Source organism: Bufo bufo, chromosome 6 (genome assembly GCF_905171765.1).
Source record: "Bufo bufo chromosome 6, aBufBuf1.1, whole genome shotgun sequence".
Classification (NCBI taxonomy): domain Eukaryota; kingdom Metazoa; phylum Chordata; class Amphibia; order Anura; family Bufonidae; genus Bufo; species Bufo bufo.
The window spans coordinates 430774851-430797169 of NC_053394.1; the positions used below are offsets into that span (position 1 = coordinate 430774851).

General features: G+C 45.2%; 1 protein-coding gene across 1 annotated transcript; it reads left to right on the forward strand.

Annotated features, from left to right (window-relative positions):
- Nucleotides 1-1099: 1099 nt before the first annotated feature.
- LOC121003122 (E3 ubiquitin/ISG15 ligase TRIM25-like) lies at nucleotides 1100-19041 on the forward strand. Its single transcript, XM_040434704.1, has 2 exons — nucleotides 1100-1214; nucleotides 17240-19041. Exon 2 carries the CDS (start codon nucleotides 17242-17244, stop codon nucleotides 18784-18786), a length of 1545 nt encoding a protein of 514 aa, XP_040290638.1. The 5' UTR covers nucleotides 1100-1214; nucleotides 17240-17241; the 3' UTR covers nucleotides 18787-19041.
- Nucleotides 19042-22319: the final 3278 nt, after the last annotated feature.

The window sequence follows — 22319 nt, forward strand, 5'->3', positions numbered from 1 at the left end:
CGATGTACGTGCCCATGGGCTTTAGTTGATGGGGGCATGCCAGGGAAAGGAGATATCCATATCTCGCCATAGAAACCACATAACGGTACCAGGTTTGGACTCGACTTGAAGCCCGAACCCAGGCAGGTCCGTTGGTCCCAGAACCATCTCCCCGTGACCCTCTGGTCTGGAGCTATGAACCCTAAAGGGTTTTGTGAGGGGGAGTGGACCCCTCCCTAAGGCCGGGAGGGGAGGGGAGGGGCCGGCTAAAAGTTAAAAGGCTTGTGCCAGCAAGCGGGCGTGTCTTTCTCTGAAAGGGGGTCACATCGTACAAATGTGTTTGGAGAGACCTGGAAACCGCTGACATCACCAACCGCTGTGGCCTCCTCAAACAGCTGATCTGTGGTGGTGTCTGGAGCCGGACCTCGTTGGTCTCCTATTAATCTGCTATTTTAAGGATAGGTCATGATTATGTAAATCCCGGAGAACCCTTTTTAAACCACGCCCCAAACCACACCCCTGGCTGTGGGGGAGGCTGGTCCGCAAAAAAACAAAACTGATGACGTTCCGTATGGCATCCGTTTATTTTTGCAGATCCGTTTTTTTATTTTTTTTGTGGATCCATTGTAATAATGCCTATTCTTGTCCGCAAACTAGAAAAAAAATAGGACATGCACAATTTTTTTGCGGAGCAACGGAACGGACATACTGATGCGGACAGCACACGGTGTGCTGTCTGCGTTTTTTGCGGACCCATTGAAATGCATGGGTCCGCATCCTATCCGCAAAAAAAACTGAACGGACACGGAGACAAAATACGGTTGTGTGCATGAGGCCTAATCATGCCAATTCCTAGTTATTCTAGTTGAGCTGGTCCTACAGTAGAGTATAAGAGACAAAATATCCCGCTCTGTGCTGTCTGAGGACCAAAGCGTAAGAATTTTACCTGTAATTTTGCTTGAGTCGGAAGGCAGCACATATATCCTATTACTAATTTTACTACAGTACCTCTGCAATACTTTCCTGTGTCTGTGCTGAGTGTACAAGGCAGCGTGAGTACACACTAACTGCTAGACGCAGTGACAGATCCGGGGGCAGGCGTTCCTGTGTACACATCAGATGTGGGAGGCGTTTGTCTCCTGTTACTTTCATTTTCTTCCTCTATTTGACTTCTTATCTGCACTGAACAGAATCTGAAGGCGATCCACGTCTGGGTCTTAAAAGAACAGACACAGGTATTTGGGTTGGGGGCTTAGACTTGATGTGACCCTCTATCATTCCTTCCTCTACCTTGAGATCTTTTCTATTCAGATACTGTCCACAACCACATGTACACAATACAGAATTTACATTGCCTCTCTTCTGTAGTACTGCCCTGCCTGTGTGTCAGTCCTTATTGCAGCTCTGGCATTCTATTCTTGAACTAAAAGGCACCAGATGAGCTCTGTGCACACTCCTTCTGCAGTAAAGCTCTAATTTTTGAAGAGCGGTTCTATTGATTAAATGGAAATTAAAAAGAGCAGTGACAATTTAAACCATAGGATACCAGCGCCGTACATGTACAGCGCTGGAAGCTGGGACAGAAATCCCAGCGCCTTACAGCTACTGCGCTCTGATCGGGTGGGGGCGCAGAAGCTGTGCCCGCCCGATCAGCTGCAGGGGTTCAGCAGTCACTGATAGCCGTACCCCTGCTGTATGCATTGGTGAAAACACCGGTGTCGGCGCATTAACCCTTGCTCTGACCGCGGCACGTGCGGTATCCTGATGGGTCCCAATGTCCATCGAGTCCCCACGCTGCTGTGACGGGGACCTGATGGCAGGGAAGGCTTTCCGTGACAGCCTGTGAGATCTAGCCCCCTGTATTACACTGTGTAATACACTTTCAGCTAATGCATTACAATACCGAAGTATTGTGATGCATTGTAAAGGGGATCACACCCACAATAGTTGAAGTCCCAGAGTGGGACAAAAAGTGAAAAAAGAAGTAAAAAAAATGATAGTTTTACAAATGTTTTGTTTTTTTGGAAAAAATCAGCAGTTCCTCATACCAGAGGGGGAGGTGGAGTCACATGTGCAGCTTCTAAATGCTGAATCAGCCGTATCCACATGTTTATATCTATCGAGAAGGTTCTTTGTGCACACTTTGATAAAATTTTATGGCAACCTCTTGAAGGTAGGTTACTGCACAGTGACTGCTGCAGCACAACCCTTACAAGCAGCTGGGCAGTTCAGGAGCAGGACCTCCTGTTCGGACCATGTTGTTTTATTATTTGCATATTCTGCCCTTTTTTTTTGCTTTGATCCTAGCACTCCTCCCATTTATAATAATAATCTTTACTCATATAGCACCACTATATTCCATAGCACTTTACAATTCAGAGGGTTCATGTACAGATCAAAAGACATCACCAAGTTACAACTAACTAAAACACTAGGAGTGAGGCTCTGCTCACAAGAACTTACAATCATTTGGCCCAGATGTTTTTAATTAGCAGGAGCAAGTTTACATGTGCGCTATAGTTGTTACAGGTGAAAAACAATTAAAGAGAACCTGCACAGCCAATAAACGCATCGCAAAACCATGGTAAATTTGCCGTTTTGTAACTCAGATTTCCGCGCTGCACGCCAGTATAACGTGGACGCAGCCTGAGAGTTTCTAGCTGTTAAGGGTGTGTTTACTAATGGCCAGTGACCCAAAGCTACACTGTACGGCAAGGCCAAGTGCAAGAATAGGATGCATTGCACCCAGTGTCCCCTTCGGCACACCGTCTTAGGCTACTTTCACACTTGCGTTCGGGGTTCCGCTTGTGAGTTCCGTTTGAAGGCTCTCACAAGCGGCCCCGAACTGATCCGTACAGCCCCAATGCATTCTGAGTGCATGCAGATCCGCTCAGAATGCATCAGTTTGGCCTTCATTCCGCTCAGCAGGCGGACACCCAAACGCAGCTTGCAGCGTTTTGGTGTCCTCCTGGCCGTGCGGAGCCAAACGGATCCGTCCAGACTTACAATGCAAGTCAATGGGGATGGATCCGTTTGACGTTGACACAATATGGTGCAATTGCAAACGGATCCGTCCCCCATTGACTTTCTAGGATTTGAGTTAGATCGTGAAACTCAGATCCGACAGTATATTCTAACACAGAGGCGAGGTGATGGGGACGCTTCAAGTTAGAATATACTAAAAGAACTGTACATGACTGCTGCCTGGCAGGTGCTGCCAGGCAGCAGGGGGCAGACCCCCCCCCCCCTCCCCTGTATTTAACTCATTGGTGGCCAGTGCGGCAGGCCCCCCCCCCCTCCCTCCCCTGTATTTAACTCATTGGTGGCCAGTGCGGCCGGCCCCCCCTCCCTCCCTTGTATTTAACTCATTGGTGGCCAGTGCGGCCGCCCCCCCCCTCCCTCCCCTGTATTTAACTCATTGGTGGCCAGTGCAGCCGGCCCCCCCTCCCTCCCTTGTATTTAACTCATTGGTGGCCAGTGCGGCCGCCCCCCCAATTAAAATGACCGACCCCCCCATCATTTGTGGCAGCGGAGAGTTCCGATCGGCATCCCAGTTTAATCGCTGGGACTCCGATCGGTAACCATGGCAACTAGGACGCTACTGCAGTCCTGGCTGCCATGGTTACTTAGCAATTTTAGAAGCATTATACTTACCTGCGATGTCTGTGACCGGCCGGGCGCTCCTCCTACTGGTAAGTGAAAGGTCTGTGTGGCGCATTGCTTAACCTGTCGGCTAGATGGATTGAAAAATGCTGCAGATCAGTGTTTTTTGATCCAATGAAACTATTCTGAAGAGATCTACATAAGACTGTGTATACTCACTGGGGCACATTTATTAAGCTCGTAGTAAAAAAAAAACAAAAAAAACTGGTGTATTTAACCACCTCCGGACCGCTGTACGCACAGACGCGTCCTGGAGGTGGTTGATTCATTCCTCCTGGACGCGCCGGCGCGTCATCTCGCGAGACGCGAGATTTCGGTCACAGCCGGCCCGCGCATGCGCATCGCGGGCCGGCAAAAGTTAGAGGAGTATTTCATCAGCAACCTGCCAGCCAATGATCGTCGCTGGCAGGTTGCTGATTTTTAAAAAATCGAATCACAAGCCAGATAACAGATCATATTAGTAAATATGATCTGTTATATGGCTTCTCTGCTTCTCTGCTGGTCCTTTTCGTCGGTTGGATCCAGCAGAGAAGCAGACATCACTGTGAGTACACACCAAACACTGCCCTTAGCCCCTGATCACCATCCATCACCCCCATCATCCAAATTAACCCCTTGATCGCCCCCTGTCAATCACTTAGTGAAAGACAAAAAGTGATCAGTGTAAACTGACACTTTTTTTTTTCACTAGTATTGGCTGTTAGGTTTTAGGGATAGTTTAGGCCCCTTGGTTAGGTAGTTAGCGTCAGTTAGCGCCCACCCCACCGCACCGCAGTCACTTTTATTCGCTGTTTAGCGTATCGCTAATCAGCATTTGTACTTTTATAGTATCTGTAAGTGATCAAAACTGATCACGGTCAGATCTATAATAGTATTAGTGTCACTTTAGTTCGCCCTCCACCCAAAACGCAGTGTTTGCCCGATCAGGCCTGATCGGTCGCCCACACGTGCGTTCACCCACGCCCGCCCCACCGCAGTGACAAAAAAATTTTTTTTTTTGATCACTGCACATTCACTTTACACGCTCTGCGGCGATAAAAAAATCAGTTTTGATATTTTTTATCAACCGCAGCGGCCTCCGGTACTTCGCTAGCCTCCCCTTTGTAAGACAGGCTTGCTTTTTTTCTTGGGTAGTCTCAGGGAATACCCCTAAATTTAGTAGTCCAAATGTCAAACAGGGGGTATTCTTCTGAAGAGGCCTACAGGATTCTGACCCAGTCGGATGAGGAGTGGGAACCCTCATCTGATGAATCTAGCGGGTCAGAATATGAACCTGTAGAAAGCAGTGGCTCTCTGACCCAAAGTTCGGACGAGGAGGTTGAGGTCCCTGGCAGCACCAGGCGTACCCGGCCCCGTGTCGCTAGACCACAGGTTACGCAGGATCCGCTTCAAGAGCAGCAGAGTGGGGCTGTCGCTGCCGGATCACGTGGTGAGGCATACACCAGCAGCGCAGCCCTTCCTGGACCTAGTACCAGCACTGCCGTACAACATGGTGAAGTAGCGAGCACCAGAAGGGCAGTTGAAGCTGGTACGGTGGCACGTGCACTAGTTACCCCGTCGCAGCCACCGCACAGACAGGCCCGTAGAGCCCCTAGAATCCCTGAGGTGCTGGCAAACCCTGATTGGCAGTCACCAACTTCAGCCGCACCAGTAGTTCCCCCTTTCACCGCCCAGTCTGGAGTTCGGGTTGAGACGGCTCAGATCAGTACGGCCCTGGGATTTTTTGAGCTGTTCTTGACTGCGGAGCTCTTGGACTTAGTCGTGGCAGAGACCAACCAATATGCCACACAATTTATAACCGCAAACCCGGGAAGCTTTTATGCCCAGCCTTTCCGGTGGAAACCAGTCCAAGTTTCCGAACTTAAAATTTTTCTGGGCCTTCTCCTCAACATGGGCCTGACAAAAAAGCATGAATTGCGGTCATATTGGTCAACGCACCCAATTCATCACATGCCCATGTTCTCTGCTGCTATGTCCAGGACACGATTTGAGGCCATCCTGCGTTTCCTGCACTTTAGCGACAACACCACCTCCCGTCCCAGAGGCCACCCAGCTTTTGACCGGCTCCACAAAATTCGGCCCCTCATAGACCATTTCAACCAGAAATTTGCAGATTTGTATACCCCTGAGCAAAACATCTGCGTAGACGAGTCCCTAATACATTTTACCGGGCGCCTTGGCTTCAAACAGTACATCCCAAGCAAGCGTGCCCGGTATGGGGTCAAATTGTATAAGCTCTGTGAAAGGGCCACAGGCTATACCCACAAATTTCGGATCTATGAGGGAAAAGATCAGACCCTGGAGCCGGTCGGTTGCCCTGACTACCTGGGGAGCAGTGGGAAGACAGTCTGGGACTTGGTGTCACCCTTATTCGGCAAGGGGTACCATCTTTATGTGGACAATTTTTACACAAGTGTGGCCCTCTTTAGGCATTTGTTTCTAGAACGGATTTGCGCCTGTGGCACCGCGCGAACTAGTCGCGTGGGCTTCCCCCAACGGCTTGTAACCACCCGTCTTGCAAGGGGGGAGAGGGCTGCCTTGTGTAACGAAGAACTGCTCGCGGTGAAATGGAGAGACAAGCGTGACGTTTACATGCTCTCCTCCATTCACGCAGACACGACAATACAAATTCAAAGGGCAACCCGTGTCATTGAAAAGCCCCTCTCAGTCCACGACTATAATGCGCTCATGGGAGGGGTGGACTTCAATGACCAGATGTTGGCTCCCTATTTAGTTTCCCGCAGAACCAGACGCTGGTATAAGAAGGTGTCTGTATATTTAATTCAATTGGCGCTCTACAATAGTTTTGTTCTCTACAGTAAGGCTGGGAGAACACGATCCTTCCTCAAATTCCAGGAAGAGATCATCGAGAACCTCCTTTACCCAGGAGGTTCCGTGGCCCCATCCACCAGTGTAGTTAGCCGTCTACACGAGCGACATTTCCCCAGTGTCGTTGCTGGTACCTCAACCCAACCGCCACCCCGAAAAAAATGTCGTGTCTGTAGCAGGAGTGGAATAAGGCGTGACACCCGCTATTTCTGTCCTGACTGTCCGGACCACCCTGCCCTATGCTTAGGAGAGTGTTTCCGGAAGTACCACACACAGGTACACCTAGCATAGGGATCACATCTCACCAGGACAGGCACACAGGGCTATTAGGGCCCTTTCTCTCACAGCTGCTGCAAACCTCTCCTTTCACCTGGGATAAAGTGCATAACGTACTTCGCCACATCTTTGGGCGATTTGCGCTTTGCACATTGTCCCATGGGGAAGGAGAGGTTTGTTCTATAAAGGTAAAAAAAACAAAACAAAAAAAAAATTACCGGTAAGTAAAAAAGTTAAAAAAGTTTAAAAAAGTTAATATGTTCTGTTCTAAAGTTAATAAAGTTATTGCTTTGCGGCCTGGTTTTTTCTTTTTTGTTTTGTTTTTTTTACCTTCCAGGTGGACCATCCGATCGACCAGCTGCAGCACTGATGTGCATTCGGACAGAAGCATTGTGCTGCTGTCAGATTACACGCAAGTCGGTGTATGCGGCGCTGCAAGACGAGATTTCTCCTCTGCAGTAAAAGATATGTTTGCCAAGGCATATGAGCTGAGGAGGTGGCGGTGTTCATATACTTTGGCAAACACTTTGTATATATAAAAAAAAAAATCCCGGCAATGATTTATTCATCCACATCGATTGATGTGAATGGAGAAATCTGGTTTGCCAGGGCATACGAGCTGAAGTGGGTATGGATGTTGGGCGGAGCTCCTATGTCCTGGCAGACGCCTTTCCCCTCCTTTTTTCTTTTTTTGGCCGAGATTTTTTCATCCACATTGATCGATGCGAATGAAGAAATCTGTGCCGTTCATTTTTTTCTTTCAGCCCAGAGGCTGAACGGAAAAAAAAAATCTCATTACCCGTATGCTCAATATAAGGAGAATAGCAGAAACTCCTAATGCTGGGCATACATGTAATGATTGCGGAGACCCTCAAATGCCAGGGCAGTACAAACACCCCACAAATAACACCATTTTGGAAAGAAGACACCCCAAGGTATTCGCTGAGGGGCATATTGAGTCCATGAAAGATTGAAATTTTTGTCCCAAGTTAGCGGAAAGGGAGACTTTGTGAGAACAAAATCAAAAAAATCAATTTCCGCTAACTTGTGCCAAAATTTTTTTTTTTCAATGAACTCGCCATGCCCCTCATTGAATACCTTGGGGTGTCTTCTTTCCAAAATGGGGTCACATGTGGGGTATTTATACTGCCCTGGCATTTTAGGGGCCCCAAAGCGTGAGAAGAAGTCTGGTATCCAAATGTCTAAAAATGCCCTGCTAAAAGGAATTTGGGCCCCTTTGCCCACCTAGGCTGCAAAAAAGTGTCACACATCTGGTATCTCCGTACTCAGGAGAAGTTGAGGAATGTGTTTTGGGGTGTCTTTTTACATATACCCATGCTGGGTGAGATAAATATCTTGGTCAAATGCAAACTTTGTATAAAAAAAATGGGAAAAGTTGTCTTTGCCAAGATATTTCTCTCACCCAGCATGGGTATATGTAAAATGACACCCCAAAACACATTCCCCACCTTCTCCTGAGTACGGAGATACCAGATGTGTGACACTTTTTTGCAGCCTAGGTGGGCAAAGGGGCCCACATTCCAAAGAGCACCTTTCGGATTTCACAGGTCATTTACCTACTTACCACACATTAGGGCCCCTGTAAAATGCCAGGGCAGTATAACTACCCCACAAGTGACCCCATTTTGGAAAGAAGACACCCCAAGGTATTCCGTGAGGGGCATGGCAAGTTCCTAGAATTTTTAATTTTTAGTCACAAGTTAGTGGAAAATGATGATTTTTTTTTTTTTTTTCATACAAAGTCTCATATTCCACTAACTTGTGACAAAAAATAAAAACTTCCATGAACTCACTATGCCCATCAGCGAATACCTTGGGGTCTCTTCTTTCCAAAATGGGGTCACTTGTGGGGTAGTTATACTGCCCTGGCATTCTAGGGGCCCAAATGTGTGGTAAGGAGTTTGAAATCAAATTCAGTAAAAAATGACCTGTGAAATCCGAAAGGTGCTCTTTGGAATGTGGGCCCCTTTGCCCACCTAGGCTGCAAAAAAGTGTCACACATCTGGTATCTCCGTACTCAGGAGAAGTTGAGGAATGTGTTTTGGGGTGTCTTTTTACATATACCCATGCTGGGTGAGATAAATATCTTGGTCAAATGCCAACTTTGTATAAAAAAATGGGAAAAGTTGTCTTTTGCCAAGATATTTCTCTCACCCAGCATGGGTATATATAAAATGACACCCCAAAACACATTCCCCACCTTCTCCTGAGTACGGAGATACCAGATGTGTGACACTTTTTTGCAGCCTAGGTGGGCAAAGGGGCCCATATTCCAAAGAGCACCTTTCGGATTTCACAGGTCAATTTTTACAGAATTTGATTTCAAACTCCTTACCACACATTTGGGCCCCTAGAATGCCAGGGCAGTATAACTACCCCACAAGTGACCCCATTTTGGAAAGAAGACACCCCAAGGTATTCCGTGAGGGGCATGGCGAGTTCCTAGAATTTTTTATTTTTTGTCACAAGTTAGTGGAAAATGATGATTTTTTTTTTTATTTTTTTTTCATACAAAGTCTCATATTCCACTAACTTGTGACAAAAAATAAAAACTTCCATGAACTCACTATGCCCATCAGCGAATACCTTGGGGTCTCTTCTTTCCAAAATGGGGTCACTTGTGGGGTAGTTATACTGCCCTGGCATTCTAGGGGCCCAAATGTGTGGTAAGGAGTTTGAAATCAAATTCAGTAAAAAATGACCTGTGAAATCCGAAAGGTGCTCTTTGGAATGTGGGCCCCTTTGCCCACCTAGGCTGCAAAAAAGTGTCACACATCTGGTATCTCCGTACTCAGGAGAAGTTGAGGAATGTGTTTTGGGGTGTCTTTTTACATATACCCATGCTGGGTGAGATAAATATCTTGGTCAAATGCCAACTTTGTATAAAAAAATGGGAAAAGTTGTCTTTTGCCAAGATATTTCTCTCACCCAGCATGGGTATATATAAAATGACACCCCAAAACACATTCCCCACCTTCTCCTGAGTACGGAGATACCAGATGTGTGACACTTTTTTGCAGCCTAGGTGGGCAAAGGGGCCCATATTCCAAAGAGCACCTTTCGGATTTCACAGGTCAATTTTTACAGAATTTGATTTCAAACTCCTTACCACACATTTGGGCCCCTAGAATGCCAGGGCAGTATAACTACCCCACAAGTGACCCCATTTTGGAAAGAAGACACCCCAAGGTATTCCGTGAGGGGCATGGCGAGTTCCTAGAATTTTTTATTTTTTGTCACAAGTTAGTGGAAAATGATGATTTTTTTTTTTTTTTTTTTTTCATACAAAGTCTCATATTCCACTAACTTGTGACAAAAAATAAAAACTTCCATGAACTCACTATGCCCATCAGCGAATACCTTGGGGTCTCTTCTTTCCAAAATGGGGTCACTTGTGGGGTAGTTATACTGCCCTGGCATTCTAGGGGCCCAAATGTGTGGTAAGGAGTTTGAAATCAAATTCTGTAAAAATTGACCTGTGAAATCCGAAAGGTGCTCTTTGGAATATGGGCCCCTTTGCCCACCTAGGCTGCAAAAAAGTGTCACACATCTGGTATCTCCGTACTCAGGAGAAGTTGAGGAATGTGTTTTGGGGTGTCTTTTTACATATACCCATGCTGGGTGAGATAAATATCTTGGTCAAATGCCAACTTTGTATAAAAAAATGGGAAAAGTTGTCTTTTGCCAAGATATTTCTCTCACCCAGCATGGGTATATATAAAATGACACCCCAAAACACATTCCCCACCTTCTCCTGAGTACGGAGATACCAGATGTGTGACACTTTTTTGCAGCCTAGGTGGGCAAAGGGGCCCATATTCCAAAGAGCACCTTTCGGATTTCACAGGTCAATTTTTACAGAATTTGATTTCAAACTCCTTACCACACATTTGGGCCCCTAGAATGCCAGGGCAGTATAACTACCCCACAAGTGACCCCATTTTGGAAAGAAGAGACCCCAAGGTATTCGCTGATGGGCATAGTGAGTTCATAGAACTTTTTATTTTTTGTCACAAGTTAGTGGAATATGAGACTTTGTAAGAAAAAAAAAAAAAAAAAAAAAAAATCATCATTTTCCGCTAACTTGTGACAAAAAATAAAAAGTTCTATGAACTCACTATGCCCATCAGTGAATACCTTAGGGTGTCTACTTTCAGAAATGGGGTCATTTGTGGGGTGTTTGTACTGTCTGGGCATTGTAGAACCTCAGGAAACATGACAGGTGCTCAGAAAGTCAGAGCTGCTTCAAAAAGCGGAAATTCACATTTTTGTACCATAGTTTGTAAACGCTATAACTTTTACCCAAACCATTTTTTTTTTACCCAAACATTTTTTTTTTATCAAAGACATGTAGAACTATAAATTTAGAGCAAAATTTCTATATGGATGTCGTTTTTTTTGCAAAATTTTACACCTGAAAGTGAAAAATGTCATTTTTTTGCAAAAAAATCGTTAAATTTCGATTAATAACAAAAAAAGTAAAAATGTCAGCAGCAAAGAAATACCACCAAATGAAAGCTCTATTAGTGAGAAGAAAAGGAGGTAAAATTCATTTGGGTGGTAAGTTGCATGACCGAGCAATAAACGGTGAAAGTAGTGTAGGTCAGAAGTGTAAAAAGTGGCCTGGTCTTTCAGGGTGTTTAAGCACTGGGGGCTGAGGTGGTTAAATTGCCTCAAATTTAAGATCCCTTAACCACCCATAGACTATAAATGTACGGGAGGTGGTTCTCTATCTCTGAATGGACATTTTAAAACGTCCATTCAGAGATCGCAGCTGCACGCTAATCGTGCAGCTGCAGATCGGGTTGCCCGCTGTCAGTGACAACAGGGCAACCCTTAGAGAAGGCAGGGACAGTGCCCAGGTGTCCCTGCCTTCTAGATCGCTGTATACACAGCGCTCAGCGAGCTATGCGCTTCCTGTTCCGGCCCAGCGGTCATGTGATCGCCGGGGTCGGGAGAGTGCAGGAGCTGTGAGGTCTTTCACAGACCTCGATCAGCCCTGCACTGAGGCTGTACAGACTCTCTGGGGGGTGTATTTCTCCTGTAACTGGGGCTACTATGTCAGTCCCAGTTACAGGAGAAATCAACAGTGAAAAAAAAAAAAAAGTGAAGTTAAATGTCCCCCAGAGGTCTTGTATGACCTTATGGGGGACGCAAAGTGTAAAATAAAAAATAAAGTGTTGAAAAAAAAAAAAATTCCCCAAGTAAGGAATAAAAAATAGAAAAAATTTAATAAAATAGACATATTTGGTATTGCTGCGTCCGTGGCTGTATAAATATATCACATGATCGACGCAGTCCGATAAACAGCATAATTTTTTTTTTAAAACTGTCAAAAAAAGCTAATTTTCTCACTTAAAAAAAAAGTATACATATTAGGTATCGCCACGTCCGTAACAGCCAGCTCTATAAAAATATCACGCGACCTAACCCCTCAGGTGAACACCGTAAAAAAAGCCATTTTTGTCACCTTACATCACAAAGTGCAACACCAAGTGATCAAAAAGGCGTATGTCCCACAAAATGGTACCAATAAAACCATCACCTCATCCCGCAAAAAATGAGCCCCTACATAAGAAAATCGCTCAAATTTTTTTATAAACTATAGCTCTCAGAACATGGACACATTAAAACATTTTTTTTTTTGTTTCAAAAATGCTATTATTGTGTAAAACTTAAATAAATAAGAAAAAGTATACATATTGGGTATCGCCACGTCCGTAACGATCTGCTCTATAAAAATGTCACTTGACCGAACCCCTCAGGTGAACGCTGTAAAAATAAATGAATAAAAACTGTGCTAAAACAACCAATTTTTTGGTTACCTTGCCCCATAAAGTGTTATAATGAATGATCAAAAAATCATATGTACCCAAAAATAGTACCAATAAAACTGGCACCTTATCCCCTTGTTTCCAAAATGGGGTCACTTCTTGGGAGTTTCTACTGTAAGGGTGCATCAGGGGGGCTTCAAATGGGACATGGCATCTAAAAACCATGTGGAGTTCCTTTTCTTCTGCGCCCTGCCGTGTGCCCGTACAGCATTTTATGACCACATGTGGGGTGTTTCTGTAAACCGCAGAATCTGGGTAATAAATATTGAGTTTGGCTGTTAACCATCGATGTGTTAAAGAAAAAATTGGATTAAAATGGAAAATCTGCCAAAAAAGTGAAATTAAAAAATTTGATCTCCATTTTCCTTTAATTCTTGTAGAACGCTTAAAGGGTTAACAAAGTTTGTAAAATCGGTTTTAAGTAACTTGAGGGGTGTAGTTTCTACAATGGGGTCATGTATGGGGGTATCCACTATGTAGGCCCCACAAAGTGACTTCAGACCTGAACTGGTCCTTAAAAATTGGGTTTTGGCAATTTTCTTAAAATTGTTAAGAATTGCTTCTAAGCCTTCTAACGTCCTAAAAAAAAAATATGACATTTCCAAAATGATGCCAACAGAAAGTAGACATATGGGGAATGTTAAGTCATAAATATTTTATGAGGTATCACTTTCTGTTTTAAAAGCAGAGAAATTGAAATTTAGAAAATTGCGAATTTTTTATACTTTTTGGTAAATTTGGGATTTTTTCATAAATAAAGGTGAAATATATTGACTCAAATTTATGACTATCATTAATGTACAATGTGTCACGAGAAAACAATCTCTGAATGGCTTGGATAAGTAAAAGCGTTCCAAAGTTATTACCACATAAAGTGAGATGTCAGATTTGCAAAATTAGGCCTGGTCAGGAAGGGGGCAAATGGCCCAGATGTGAAGTGGTTAAAGGGGTCCTCTCACTTCAGTAAGTGGCATTTATCATGTAGAGGAAGTTAATACAAGGCACTTACTAATGTATTGTTATTATCCATATTGCTTCCTTTGCTGGCTGGATTCATTTTTCTATCACATTATACACCGCTCGTTTCCATGGTTACAGACCACCCTGCAATCCATCAGTGGTGGTTGTGCTTGCACACTATAGGAAAAAGCATTAACCCATGTGCGCTCCCATGGTCCCGCCACCAGAGAGGCTGATGCGGTTTCCTATAGCCAGTGGCGACTCTAGGAACAATATATAGGGGGGGCACAAAGATACCACAGTCAAAAATGGGGGGGCAAAAACTAAATAAGTATATATAAATAAGATTACAAAATACGAGAGAATTGCGGTCTGCAGGGATACATTTATAATAAAACAATTTACTTACAAAAGAAGCTATTCAGTCGTCTGCTGTGCCGTCCTCTGCTTGCTTCCGCAGGCGCACTGTTATGGTGGATCTGTGGAAGACACACTGTTATGGGGGCATCTGTTGATGACACATTATGCCTCTCATTAGCCCTCATCATGCCTCTCATATCAGCCCTTATGCATCATTAGCCCCCATTATAAGCCCTTATGCCTCATTAGACCCCATTATTCCTCTTATTAGCCCCCATTATGCCTCATTAGCCCCCATTATAAGCCATTATACCTCTTATTAGCCCCATATGCCTCATTAGCCCCCATATGCCTCTAATAGTCTAATTAGCCCCCATTATGCATAATTAGCCCCCATATGCCTCTAATAGTCTAATTAGCCCCCATTTTGCCCCCAGCAGCCACATTTTTTATAAAATAAAAAAAACACTTACCTCTCCTGCTCCTGGACGGACGCCGCCTGCAATTTTCTCCCTCCTCAGTCGACTGTGCTCTAAACTGGCGCGCACAGCGTGAGGTCACAGAGCGCCCTCACGTTGTGCGCAGCCGACAGCCGAGGACCAGGAAGTGGTGAGTACAGAGCGTTCACCACTTCCTGGTCCTTCGGTACTAATGAGCGCTTCCATAATGGAAGCGCTCATTAGATAGTATTCACTAGGGGTGCACCGAAATGAAAATTCTGGTCCGAAACCGAAAATTCAGGATGCCCTTGACCGAAAACCGAAACTGCCTTTTTGCCCAAATACTTTTAAAATACTTTTTTTTTAATGATTTTATTAATAATTCTTTTTCATGAATGAAATTCATCTGTGGGTGGCTCTGTTATGGAGAGGGGGATCTGTGGGTGGCACTGTTATGGAGAGGGGGATCTGTGGGTGGCGCTGTTATGGAGAGGGGGATCTGTGGGTGGCGCTGTTATGGAGAGGGGGATCTGTGGGTGGCGCTGTTATGGAGAGGGGGATCTGTGGGTGGCGCTGTTATGGAGAGGGGGATCTGTGGGTGGCGCTGTTATGGAGAGGGGGATCTGTGGGTGGCTCTGTTATGGAGAGAGGGATCTGTGGGTGGCGCTGTTATGGAGAGGGGGATCTGTGGGTGGCGCTGTTATGGAGAGGGGGATCTGTGGGTGGCGCTGTTATGGAGAGGGGGATCTGTGGGTGGCGCTGTTATGGAGAGGGGGATCTGTGGGTGGCGCTGTTATGGAGAGGGGGATCTGTGGGTGGCGCTGTTATGGAGAGGGGGATCTGTGGGTGGCGCTGTTATGGAGAGGGGGATCTGTGGGTGGCGCTGTTATGGAGAGGGGGATCTGTGGGTGGCGCTGTTATGGAGAGGGGGATCTGTGGGTGGCGCTGTTATGGAGAGGGGGATCTGTGGGTGGCTCTGTTATGGAGAGCGGGATCTGTGGGTGGCGCTGTTATGGAGAGGGGGATCTGTGGGTGGCGCTGTTATGGAGGGGGGGATATGTGCACTGTTATGGGCATAACAGTGCACAGATCCCTTTCCCCATAACAGTGCACAGATCCCTTTCCCCATAACAGTGCACAGATCCCCCCTCCCCATAACAGTGCACAGATCCCTTTCCCCATAACAGTGCACAGATCCCTTTCCCCATAACAGTGCACAGATCCCTTTCCCCATAACAGTGCACAGATCCCCCCTCCCCATAACAGTGCACAGATCCCCCCTCCCCATAACAGTGCACAGATCCCTTTCCCCATAACAGTGCACAGATCCCCCCTCCCCATAGCAGTGCCATAGACCGATCCCCCTACCCATAACAGCCCCGGCCCTGCTGCTCACAGCATCACTCACTGCATCTTTATTTTACCTTACAATCGTGACGCTCCAGTAACTAACAACTCTGCAGGCAGAGCGGAGGGCGGCGTAACGTCACTTACTCACGTGACGCACCTGCTCCGCCCACTTTATAAATGAAGGAGGCGGAGCAGGCGCGTCACGTGAGTAAGTGACGTTACGCCGCCCTCCGCTCTGCCTGCAGAGTTGTTAGTTACTGGAGCCTCACGATTGTAAGGTAAAATAAAGATGCAGTGACAAAGTAAACCGCCCGCCCGGCGCCCGCCCGCAGATGGTGGGTGACAAATCCCACACCCCATATTTTCGGCCGATAAGTAACAATATCGGCCGAAGTGGATTAGGTGCATTTTCGGCCGGAATTTCGGTGCACCCCTAGTATTCACCTGGGGGAATCAGCGGGGGGGCAAAGAACAACATAGGGGGAACGAATCGCCCCCCTCTAGCTACGCCACTACCTATAGCATGCAAGCACGACCACCACTGGATGGATTGCAGGGTGGTCTGTAACCATGGAAAAGAGCAGTGTTTAATGTGATGGAAAAATGAATCCAGCCAGCAAAGGAGGCAAAATGGAGAATCACAATACATTAGTAAGTGGCTTGTATTAACTTCCTCTACATGATAAATGCAACTTGCTGAAGTGAGACAACCCCTTTAATAAATCAGCTTTCGTATTTGGTTTAAGTCTGGTCTCTAGTGCTTGTTTTCTTGTAAAGAAGTGTTCATATTCATTAAGACTTGTCTCACGAATTTCTGTGCAGTTTTATGTGTTTCTGCAGCATATCCGTATTAAAATCCACAGAGGTTTTTTTTTTGTGTGGATTTGATGTGGTTTTTCCACAAGTCTCACCCTTCATTGGAAAAGGGTGAAATCTGCACCTAAAACCACAAACCTAATTGACATGCTGCAGACTTGGAAATCCGTTCGACAGGTCAATTTCCACACAACTGTACATAAAACTTGTTTAGTCTCATACATTTTGCTGGTACCGTACTGCACTGAAAAAACACACGTATTTTGCAATGTGTGCAAGGTGGCTTATGTCTGTGGCCCAAAGTCAATGGGACTCCGCATGGACGCGGGGGTGCTGTTGGACCGCTAGCTCAGTCTCCTTGCAGATGCCGTGTTGTAGCAGAAAGGGGCCATCTGTGCGTTGCTGGTGATGCCTGCTCAGCACTCTCTGGCAGAGGTAGGTCACTGCTACAGTAAGTGGCTCAGTAGGCATCTCCTGCCATTTCCTGTATTTTAAGCGGAACCCAGTGGGGACATGTAAAGTTTCAGAGAAAAAGCTGGAGGCAAGCCATTCCTGTGACTTCTCCACATTTTCCTGCTCACGTTGAACTCTTTTATCTGAAACACTCCTGTTTCAAATTAAACATCAATGTTCGTAACCTGGGAGCCTGATGAAATTTCACTCTGCCCAAAACTCCTGACACATTGATTATTATTTTTTTTTTTTCCCCAGACATGACCTCTGCTGATCTGTTGGAAGAATTAAACTGCTCCATCTGCCTGGGAATTTATACAGATCCTGTCACCCTGAGATGTGGCCACAACTTCTGCCAGGGCTGTATCAATCAGGTGCTGGATACCCAGGAGCGCTCTGTAAATTTCTCCTGTCCTGATTGCCGAGAAGATTTTCAAGAACGTCCAACTCTGAGGAAAAACACAACTTTAAGTAACATAGCTCAGTGCTTCTTGTTTACTCAACCTAAAGAGGCGCAAGCACCAATCCTCTGCACCTACTGTATCCAGTCTTCAGTGCCAGCCATTAAAACCTGCCTGTTGTGTGAAGCGTCTCTGTGCGTGAGTCACCTGGTTGTCCACAACAAGTCGCCAGAACATATTTTAGCCGAACCCACAACTAACATGGGTAGCAGAAAATGTTCCATCCACAAGAAGATCCTGGAGTATTACTGCACAAAGGACGGGACTTTTATTTGTGTGGCTTGCAGGTTGGAAGGTGACCACAAGGGTCACAAAATTAAAACAATGAAAGAGGTCTCGGATGAGAAAAAAGAGAGATCAAGAAAGGTTTTGAGTAATCTGACCACGAAATGTAAAGAAAACGAGAAAAACATTCAGAGACTTCAAAAGCACAATAGAGAAGTACAACAAAAGGTCCACAATGAAATCGATAAAGCAGCCGCAATATTTAAAGATATTAGAAGACGACTTGAGGATGAGGAGAAAAAAGTCTTTAGTGAGATCTACGGGCAAGGAGAGCAAGTGTCGGTCTCAGTCACTCAGTTTGTCAAGAAGCTTGAGATGGAGAAGGAAATGCTGACCCACAGGATGGATCACATCACAAAACTGTGTAACATGACCGATCCATTTATTATCTTACACGAGCAGGAACCCAACATAGATACATCTGACACAAGTCGTGGAAACATTGGTGACCTAGGTAATGTGGATGTAGGTCTTATCTCAAAGAGATTAAACACAGGTTTATCTGATTTTGTAGCTGGTGTGAAGACACAAACCCATGGGCAATATGCTTTGGCTATATCTTTAGATGTAAACACAGCTAGTGAGGACATCGATATATCAGGTGACTTATCAACTATATCGAGGTCAGAAATAAAACCGTATCATCCCAAGAGATTTGAGTACTATCCTCAAGTACTCAGCCTCAAGAGCTTCTCCTCAGGACTACACTCCTGGGAAGTGGAAACCAGTGAATCGGGGACCTGGAGGATCGGAGTCAGCTACGACAGTTTAGAAAGAAAAGGAGATCACTCATATTTTGGAGAAAACGCCAAGTCCTGGTGCTTGCGGAGATACAATAATAATCTGTATTCAGTGCTACATGACAGTAAGGAGATGCAACTAAGTCACAAGGTCTCCTGTCACCGATTGAGAATATGTCTGGATTACGATGCTGGGCAGCTGTCCTTTTTTGAGTTGACCAACCCTGTTACATATCTGCATACCTTCACTGCCACCTTCACCGAGCCTTTACACGCTGCATTTTGTGTATGGGATGACTGGGTTAGAATACTAAAGTAGAAGGGTCACATTTATGACACTAATCCGAGCCTTTATTGTGCTGCCCATTCATTTTGCAGAATTTTTATCTGGTGCTTGTCGCCCCACTTTCTGAGTAATGCACTTTGCATGAGCTACCAATGCCTGGAGGGAGGAGAGTGACAACAGCTCTATGCACAGTTGTAGCCAGGTCAAATGGTTGTCACCTTTCCATAACTACTCAACTAGCGTCCCACCAGACCAAGCCAAATATAGTCATCATGCCAATAGTAATAAATATACAGGGTGGGCCATTTATATGGATACACCTTAATAAAATGGGAACGGTTGGTGATATTAACTTCCTGTTTGTGGCACATTAGTATATGTGAGGGGGGAAACTTTTCAAGATGGGTGGTGACCATGGCGGCCATTTTGAAGTCGGTCATTTTGAATCCAACTTTTGTTTTTTTCAATAGGAAGAGGGTCATGTGACACATCAAACTTATTGGGAATTTCACAAGAAAAACAATGGTGTGCTTGGTTTTAACGTAACTTTATTCTTTCATGAGTTATTTACAAGTTTCTGACCATTTATAAAATGTGTTCAATGTGCTGCCCATTGTGTTGGATTGTCAATGCAACCCTCTTCTCCCACTCTTCACACACTGATGGCAACACCGCAGGAGAAATGCTAGCACAGGCTTCCAGTATCCGTAGTTTCACGTGCTGCACATCTTGTATCTTCACAGCATAGACGATTGCCTTCAGATGATACAAGATGTGCAGCACGTGAAACTACGGATACTGGAAGCCTGTGCTAGCATTTCTCCTGCAGTGTTGCTATCAGTGTGTGAAGAGTGGGAGAAGAGGGTTGCATTGACAATCCAACACAATGGGCAGCACATTGAACACATTTTATAAGTGGTCAGAAACTTGTAAATAACTCATGAAAGAATAAAGTTACGTTAAAACCAAGCACACCATTGTTCTTGTGAAATTCCCAATAAGTTTGATGTGTCACATGACCCTCTTCCTATTGAAAAAACAAAAGTTGGATTCAAAATGGCCGCCATGGTCACCACCCATCTTGAAAAGTTTCCCCCCTCACATATTAACTTCCTGTTTGTGGCACATTAGTATATCACCAACCATTCCTATTTTATTAAGGTGTATCCATATAAATGGCCCACCCTGTACTTTCAAGTACATGGACATTTGGATGTGTATTGGGTGATACAAACCCCATGGTGGTGATTCTACACTGAAATCTAAAATCTAGACCAGCTGGCTGGAAAGATGACAGTTATTTCCCAGCTCCCTCCAATTCACTAAAAAAGGAACCAAATTCACCTAGAATTAGGGGAATTTTTTAAACGAGGGACCACTTATACTTTTCACTTACATTTACACTTAATAGAGGCCAAGCTACCAGAAAAAGAAACCGCACTCCATCCACAGAACCTCATCTGCTTTAGACTTTCCTTTCTGTACATTTTTTTTATGAAAAATATTTTAAGGTCTTGAAATCTCTTTGGTTGTACTTTTAACTTTCAGTAAATGTAGGGCTAAACTGAGCTGTGTGAACGAGGCCTCATTGTAGGGCGTACATTAAAGGAGCCTTCCTGGATCTGCTTTTTGCCCCCAACCCCCCAGAAACAGTGCCACTCCTGTCCATGGGCTGTAGATGGAATTACTGCGTATCCCCATTTATATGAACAGTGGATTTGAAAACAAGGTTTTGTCCAAAAATGTCATTACAAAAGCCACACCAATAGGCCACGCAGACAGAATTAGCTATGGAGCACTCAAAGACCCTTCAGACCCAAAGGGAGTCCGTGTTCAGCTATGTGGTACTTACCACAACCTCCATGTACCCACATAAAAAATATGAAGTACAGAGATATAGTATAGGACTACAGCAGGCTACAGCTGCCATAATAGACCTATGTACAACATACATCTGTAATACGAGGTTGTTCATGAGGCCAGGATGATGTTAAAGCATATCTGAGCTATAAAACTGAATTTATATATAAAATAAAGATTAAATGGCTCATTTGGTCTTGTCGTGCTATCGCTATGCTAGGTATCATCTGTTAGCCTTATGGAAGGGAATGGAGTAATGGACCAATATGCATAGTACCGCTCCTTCTCATGATCAGGACCATCCACAATGAGACAAGCCCGGGCTGTGTGGCTGCACAGAGGGGTTGCTTCAGAGGACTTTTTCAGACACGAATGCAGCTAGAGTCACATGTGAAGGACTATTTTCTATGCAGGGGAGAAAGAGGTTAACAAGCTAATTGCAGTTCATCGTGGAAGATACAGGTGTTTGATGAGCTGCCTCCTATCCACAGGCATGAAATAAAGTCGTTGAGATAAGTTTAAAAAAAAGGTTTCATTTTGTGGAAAAACCGCATTAAGACTATGCGCGCTCCAACAGTCCCACCCACCCTAGAGGCCAGTGCATTTTCCTATAGTGTGCAAGTATGACCACGGCTGTTTGGATTGCAGGGTGGACGTAATAGAAAATTGAATGAAGCCAGTAAAGCAGGCAATATGGCAGGGGTGTTGCTAGGTTAAAACATTTGGGGCCTTGGCCCCTGATGTCTTGTCCCAGGCCCTGAATGTCCTGCCTGCCTGCTAGATACAACTGTATTGCCCTCCTCAGGACGGCAATACAATTGACTCTAATGCACTGGAAAAGCCGAAGGACCTGTGGTGACATCACAGGTCATGTGACCAGCAAAACAGGCAGTGGTTGGGAAGGACCTGCGATGATGTCACCATTATGTGACCAGTGCAGGAGAGGAGGGCAGTGAAGAGAAGTCCTGGGGGAAGAAGCTGTGGTGAGGTCTTCTACATGAGGAGAGGTAAGTGAAGGGAGAGTCAGAGCAATGCTGGGAGTTGTAGTTATTTAACTGGGACTGTATGTTAGGGCTGAAGGGAGGGATGTTATTTACATGGGACTGAATGTTGAGTGGGTGATGTTATTTACATAAGGCTACATGTTTGAGGTGGTTGGGACAGGGTGATGTTATTTACATGGGACTGTGTGTTGATGGTGGCTGTGGGAGGGAGTAATGGTTTTTCCATGGGACTGTATGTTGGTGGTGGCTGTGGGAGTAAGTGATGTTATTTACATGGGGCTGAATGTTGGAGGTCGCTGGGGAGGAGATGATGTTATGTACATGGGACTGTATGTTGATGGCGGCTGTGGGAGGGAGTGATATTTACATGGGACTGAATGTTGGAGGGGGTGATGTTATTTACATTGGACTGTGTGTTGGAGGTGGATAGCGAGGGGTGGTGATGTTATTTACATAGGACTGTGTATTGGAGGGGGCTGAAGAGATGGTGTGATGTTATTTACATGGAACTCTATGGCGGGGGGAAATAGTGTTATTTACATGGGACTATATATTGGAGGGGCAGAAGGCAGGGGAGTGATGTTATTTACATGGGACTGTATTTTGGAGGGGACAGGATAGATGGTGTGATGGGACTGTATGGTGGAGGGGGGAATATAGCTACAGGGGGCATTATAAATACTGTGGGTACTTTAGGGTGAG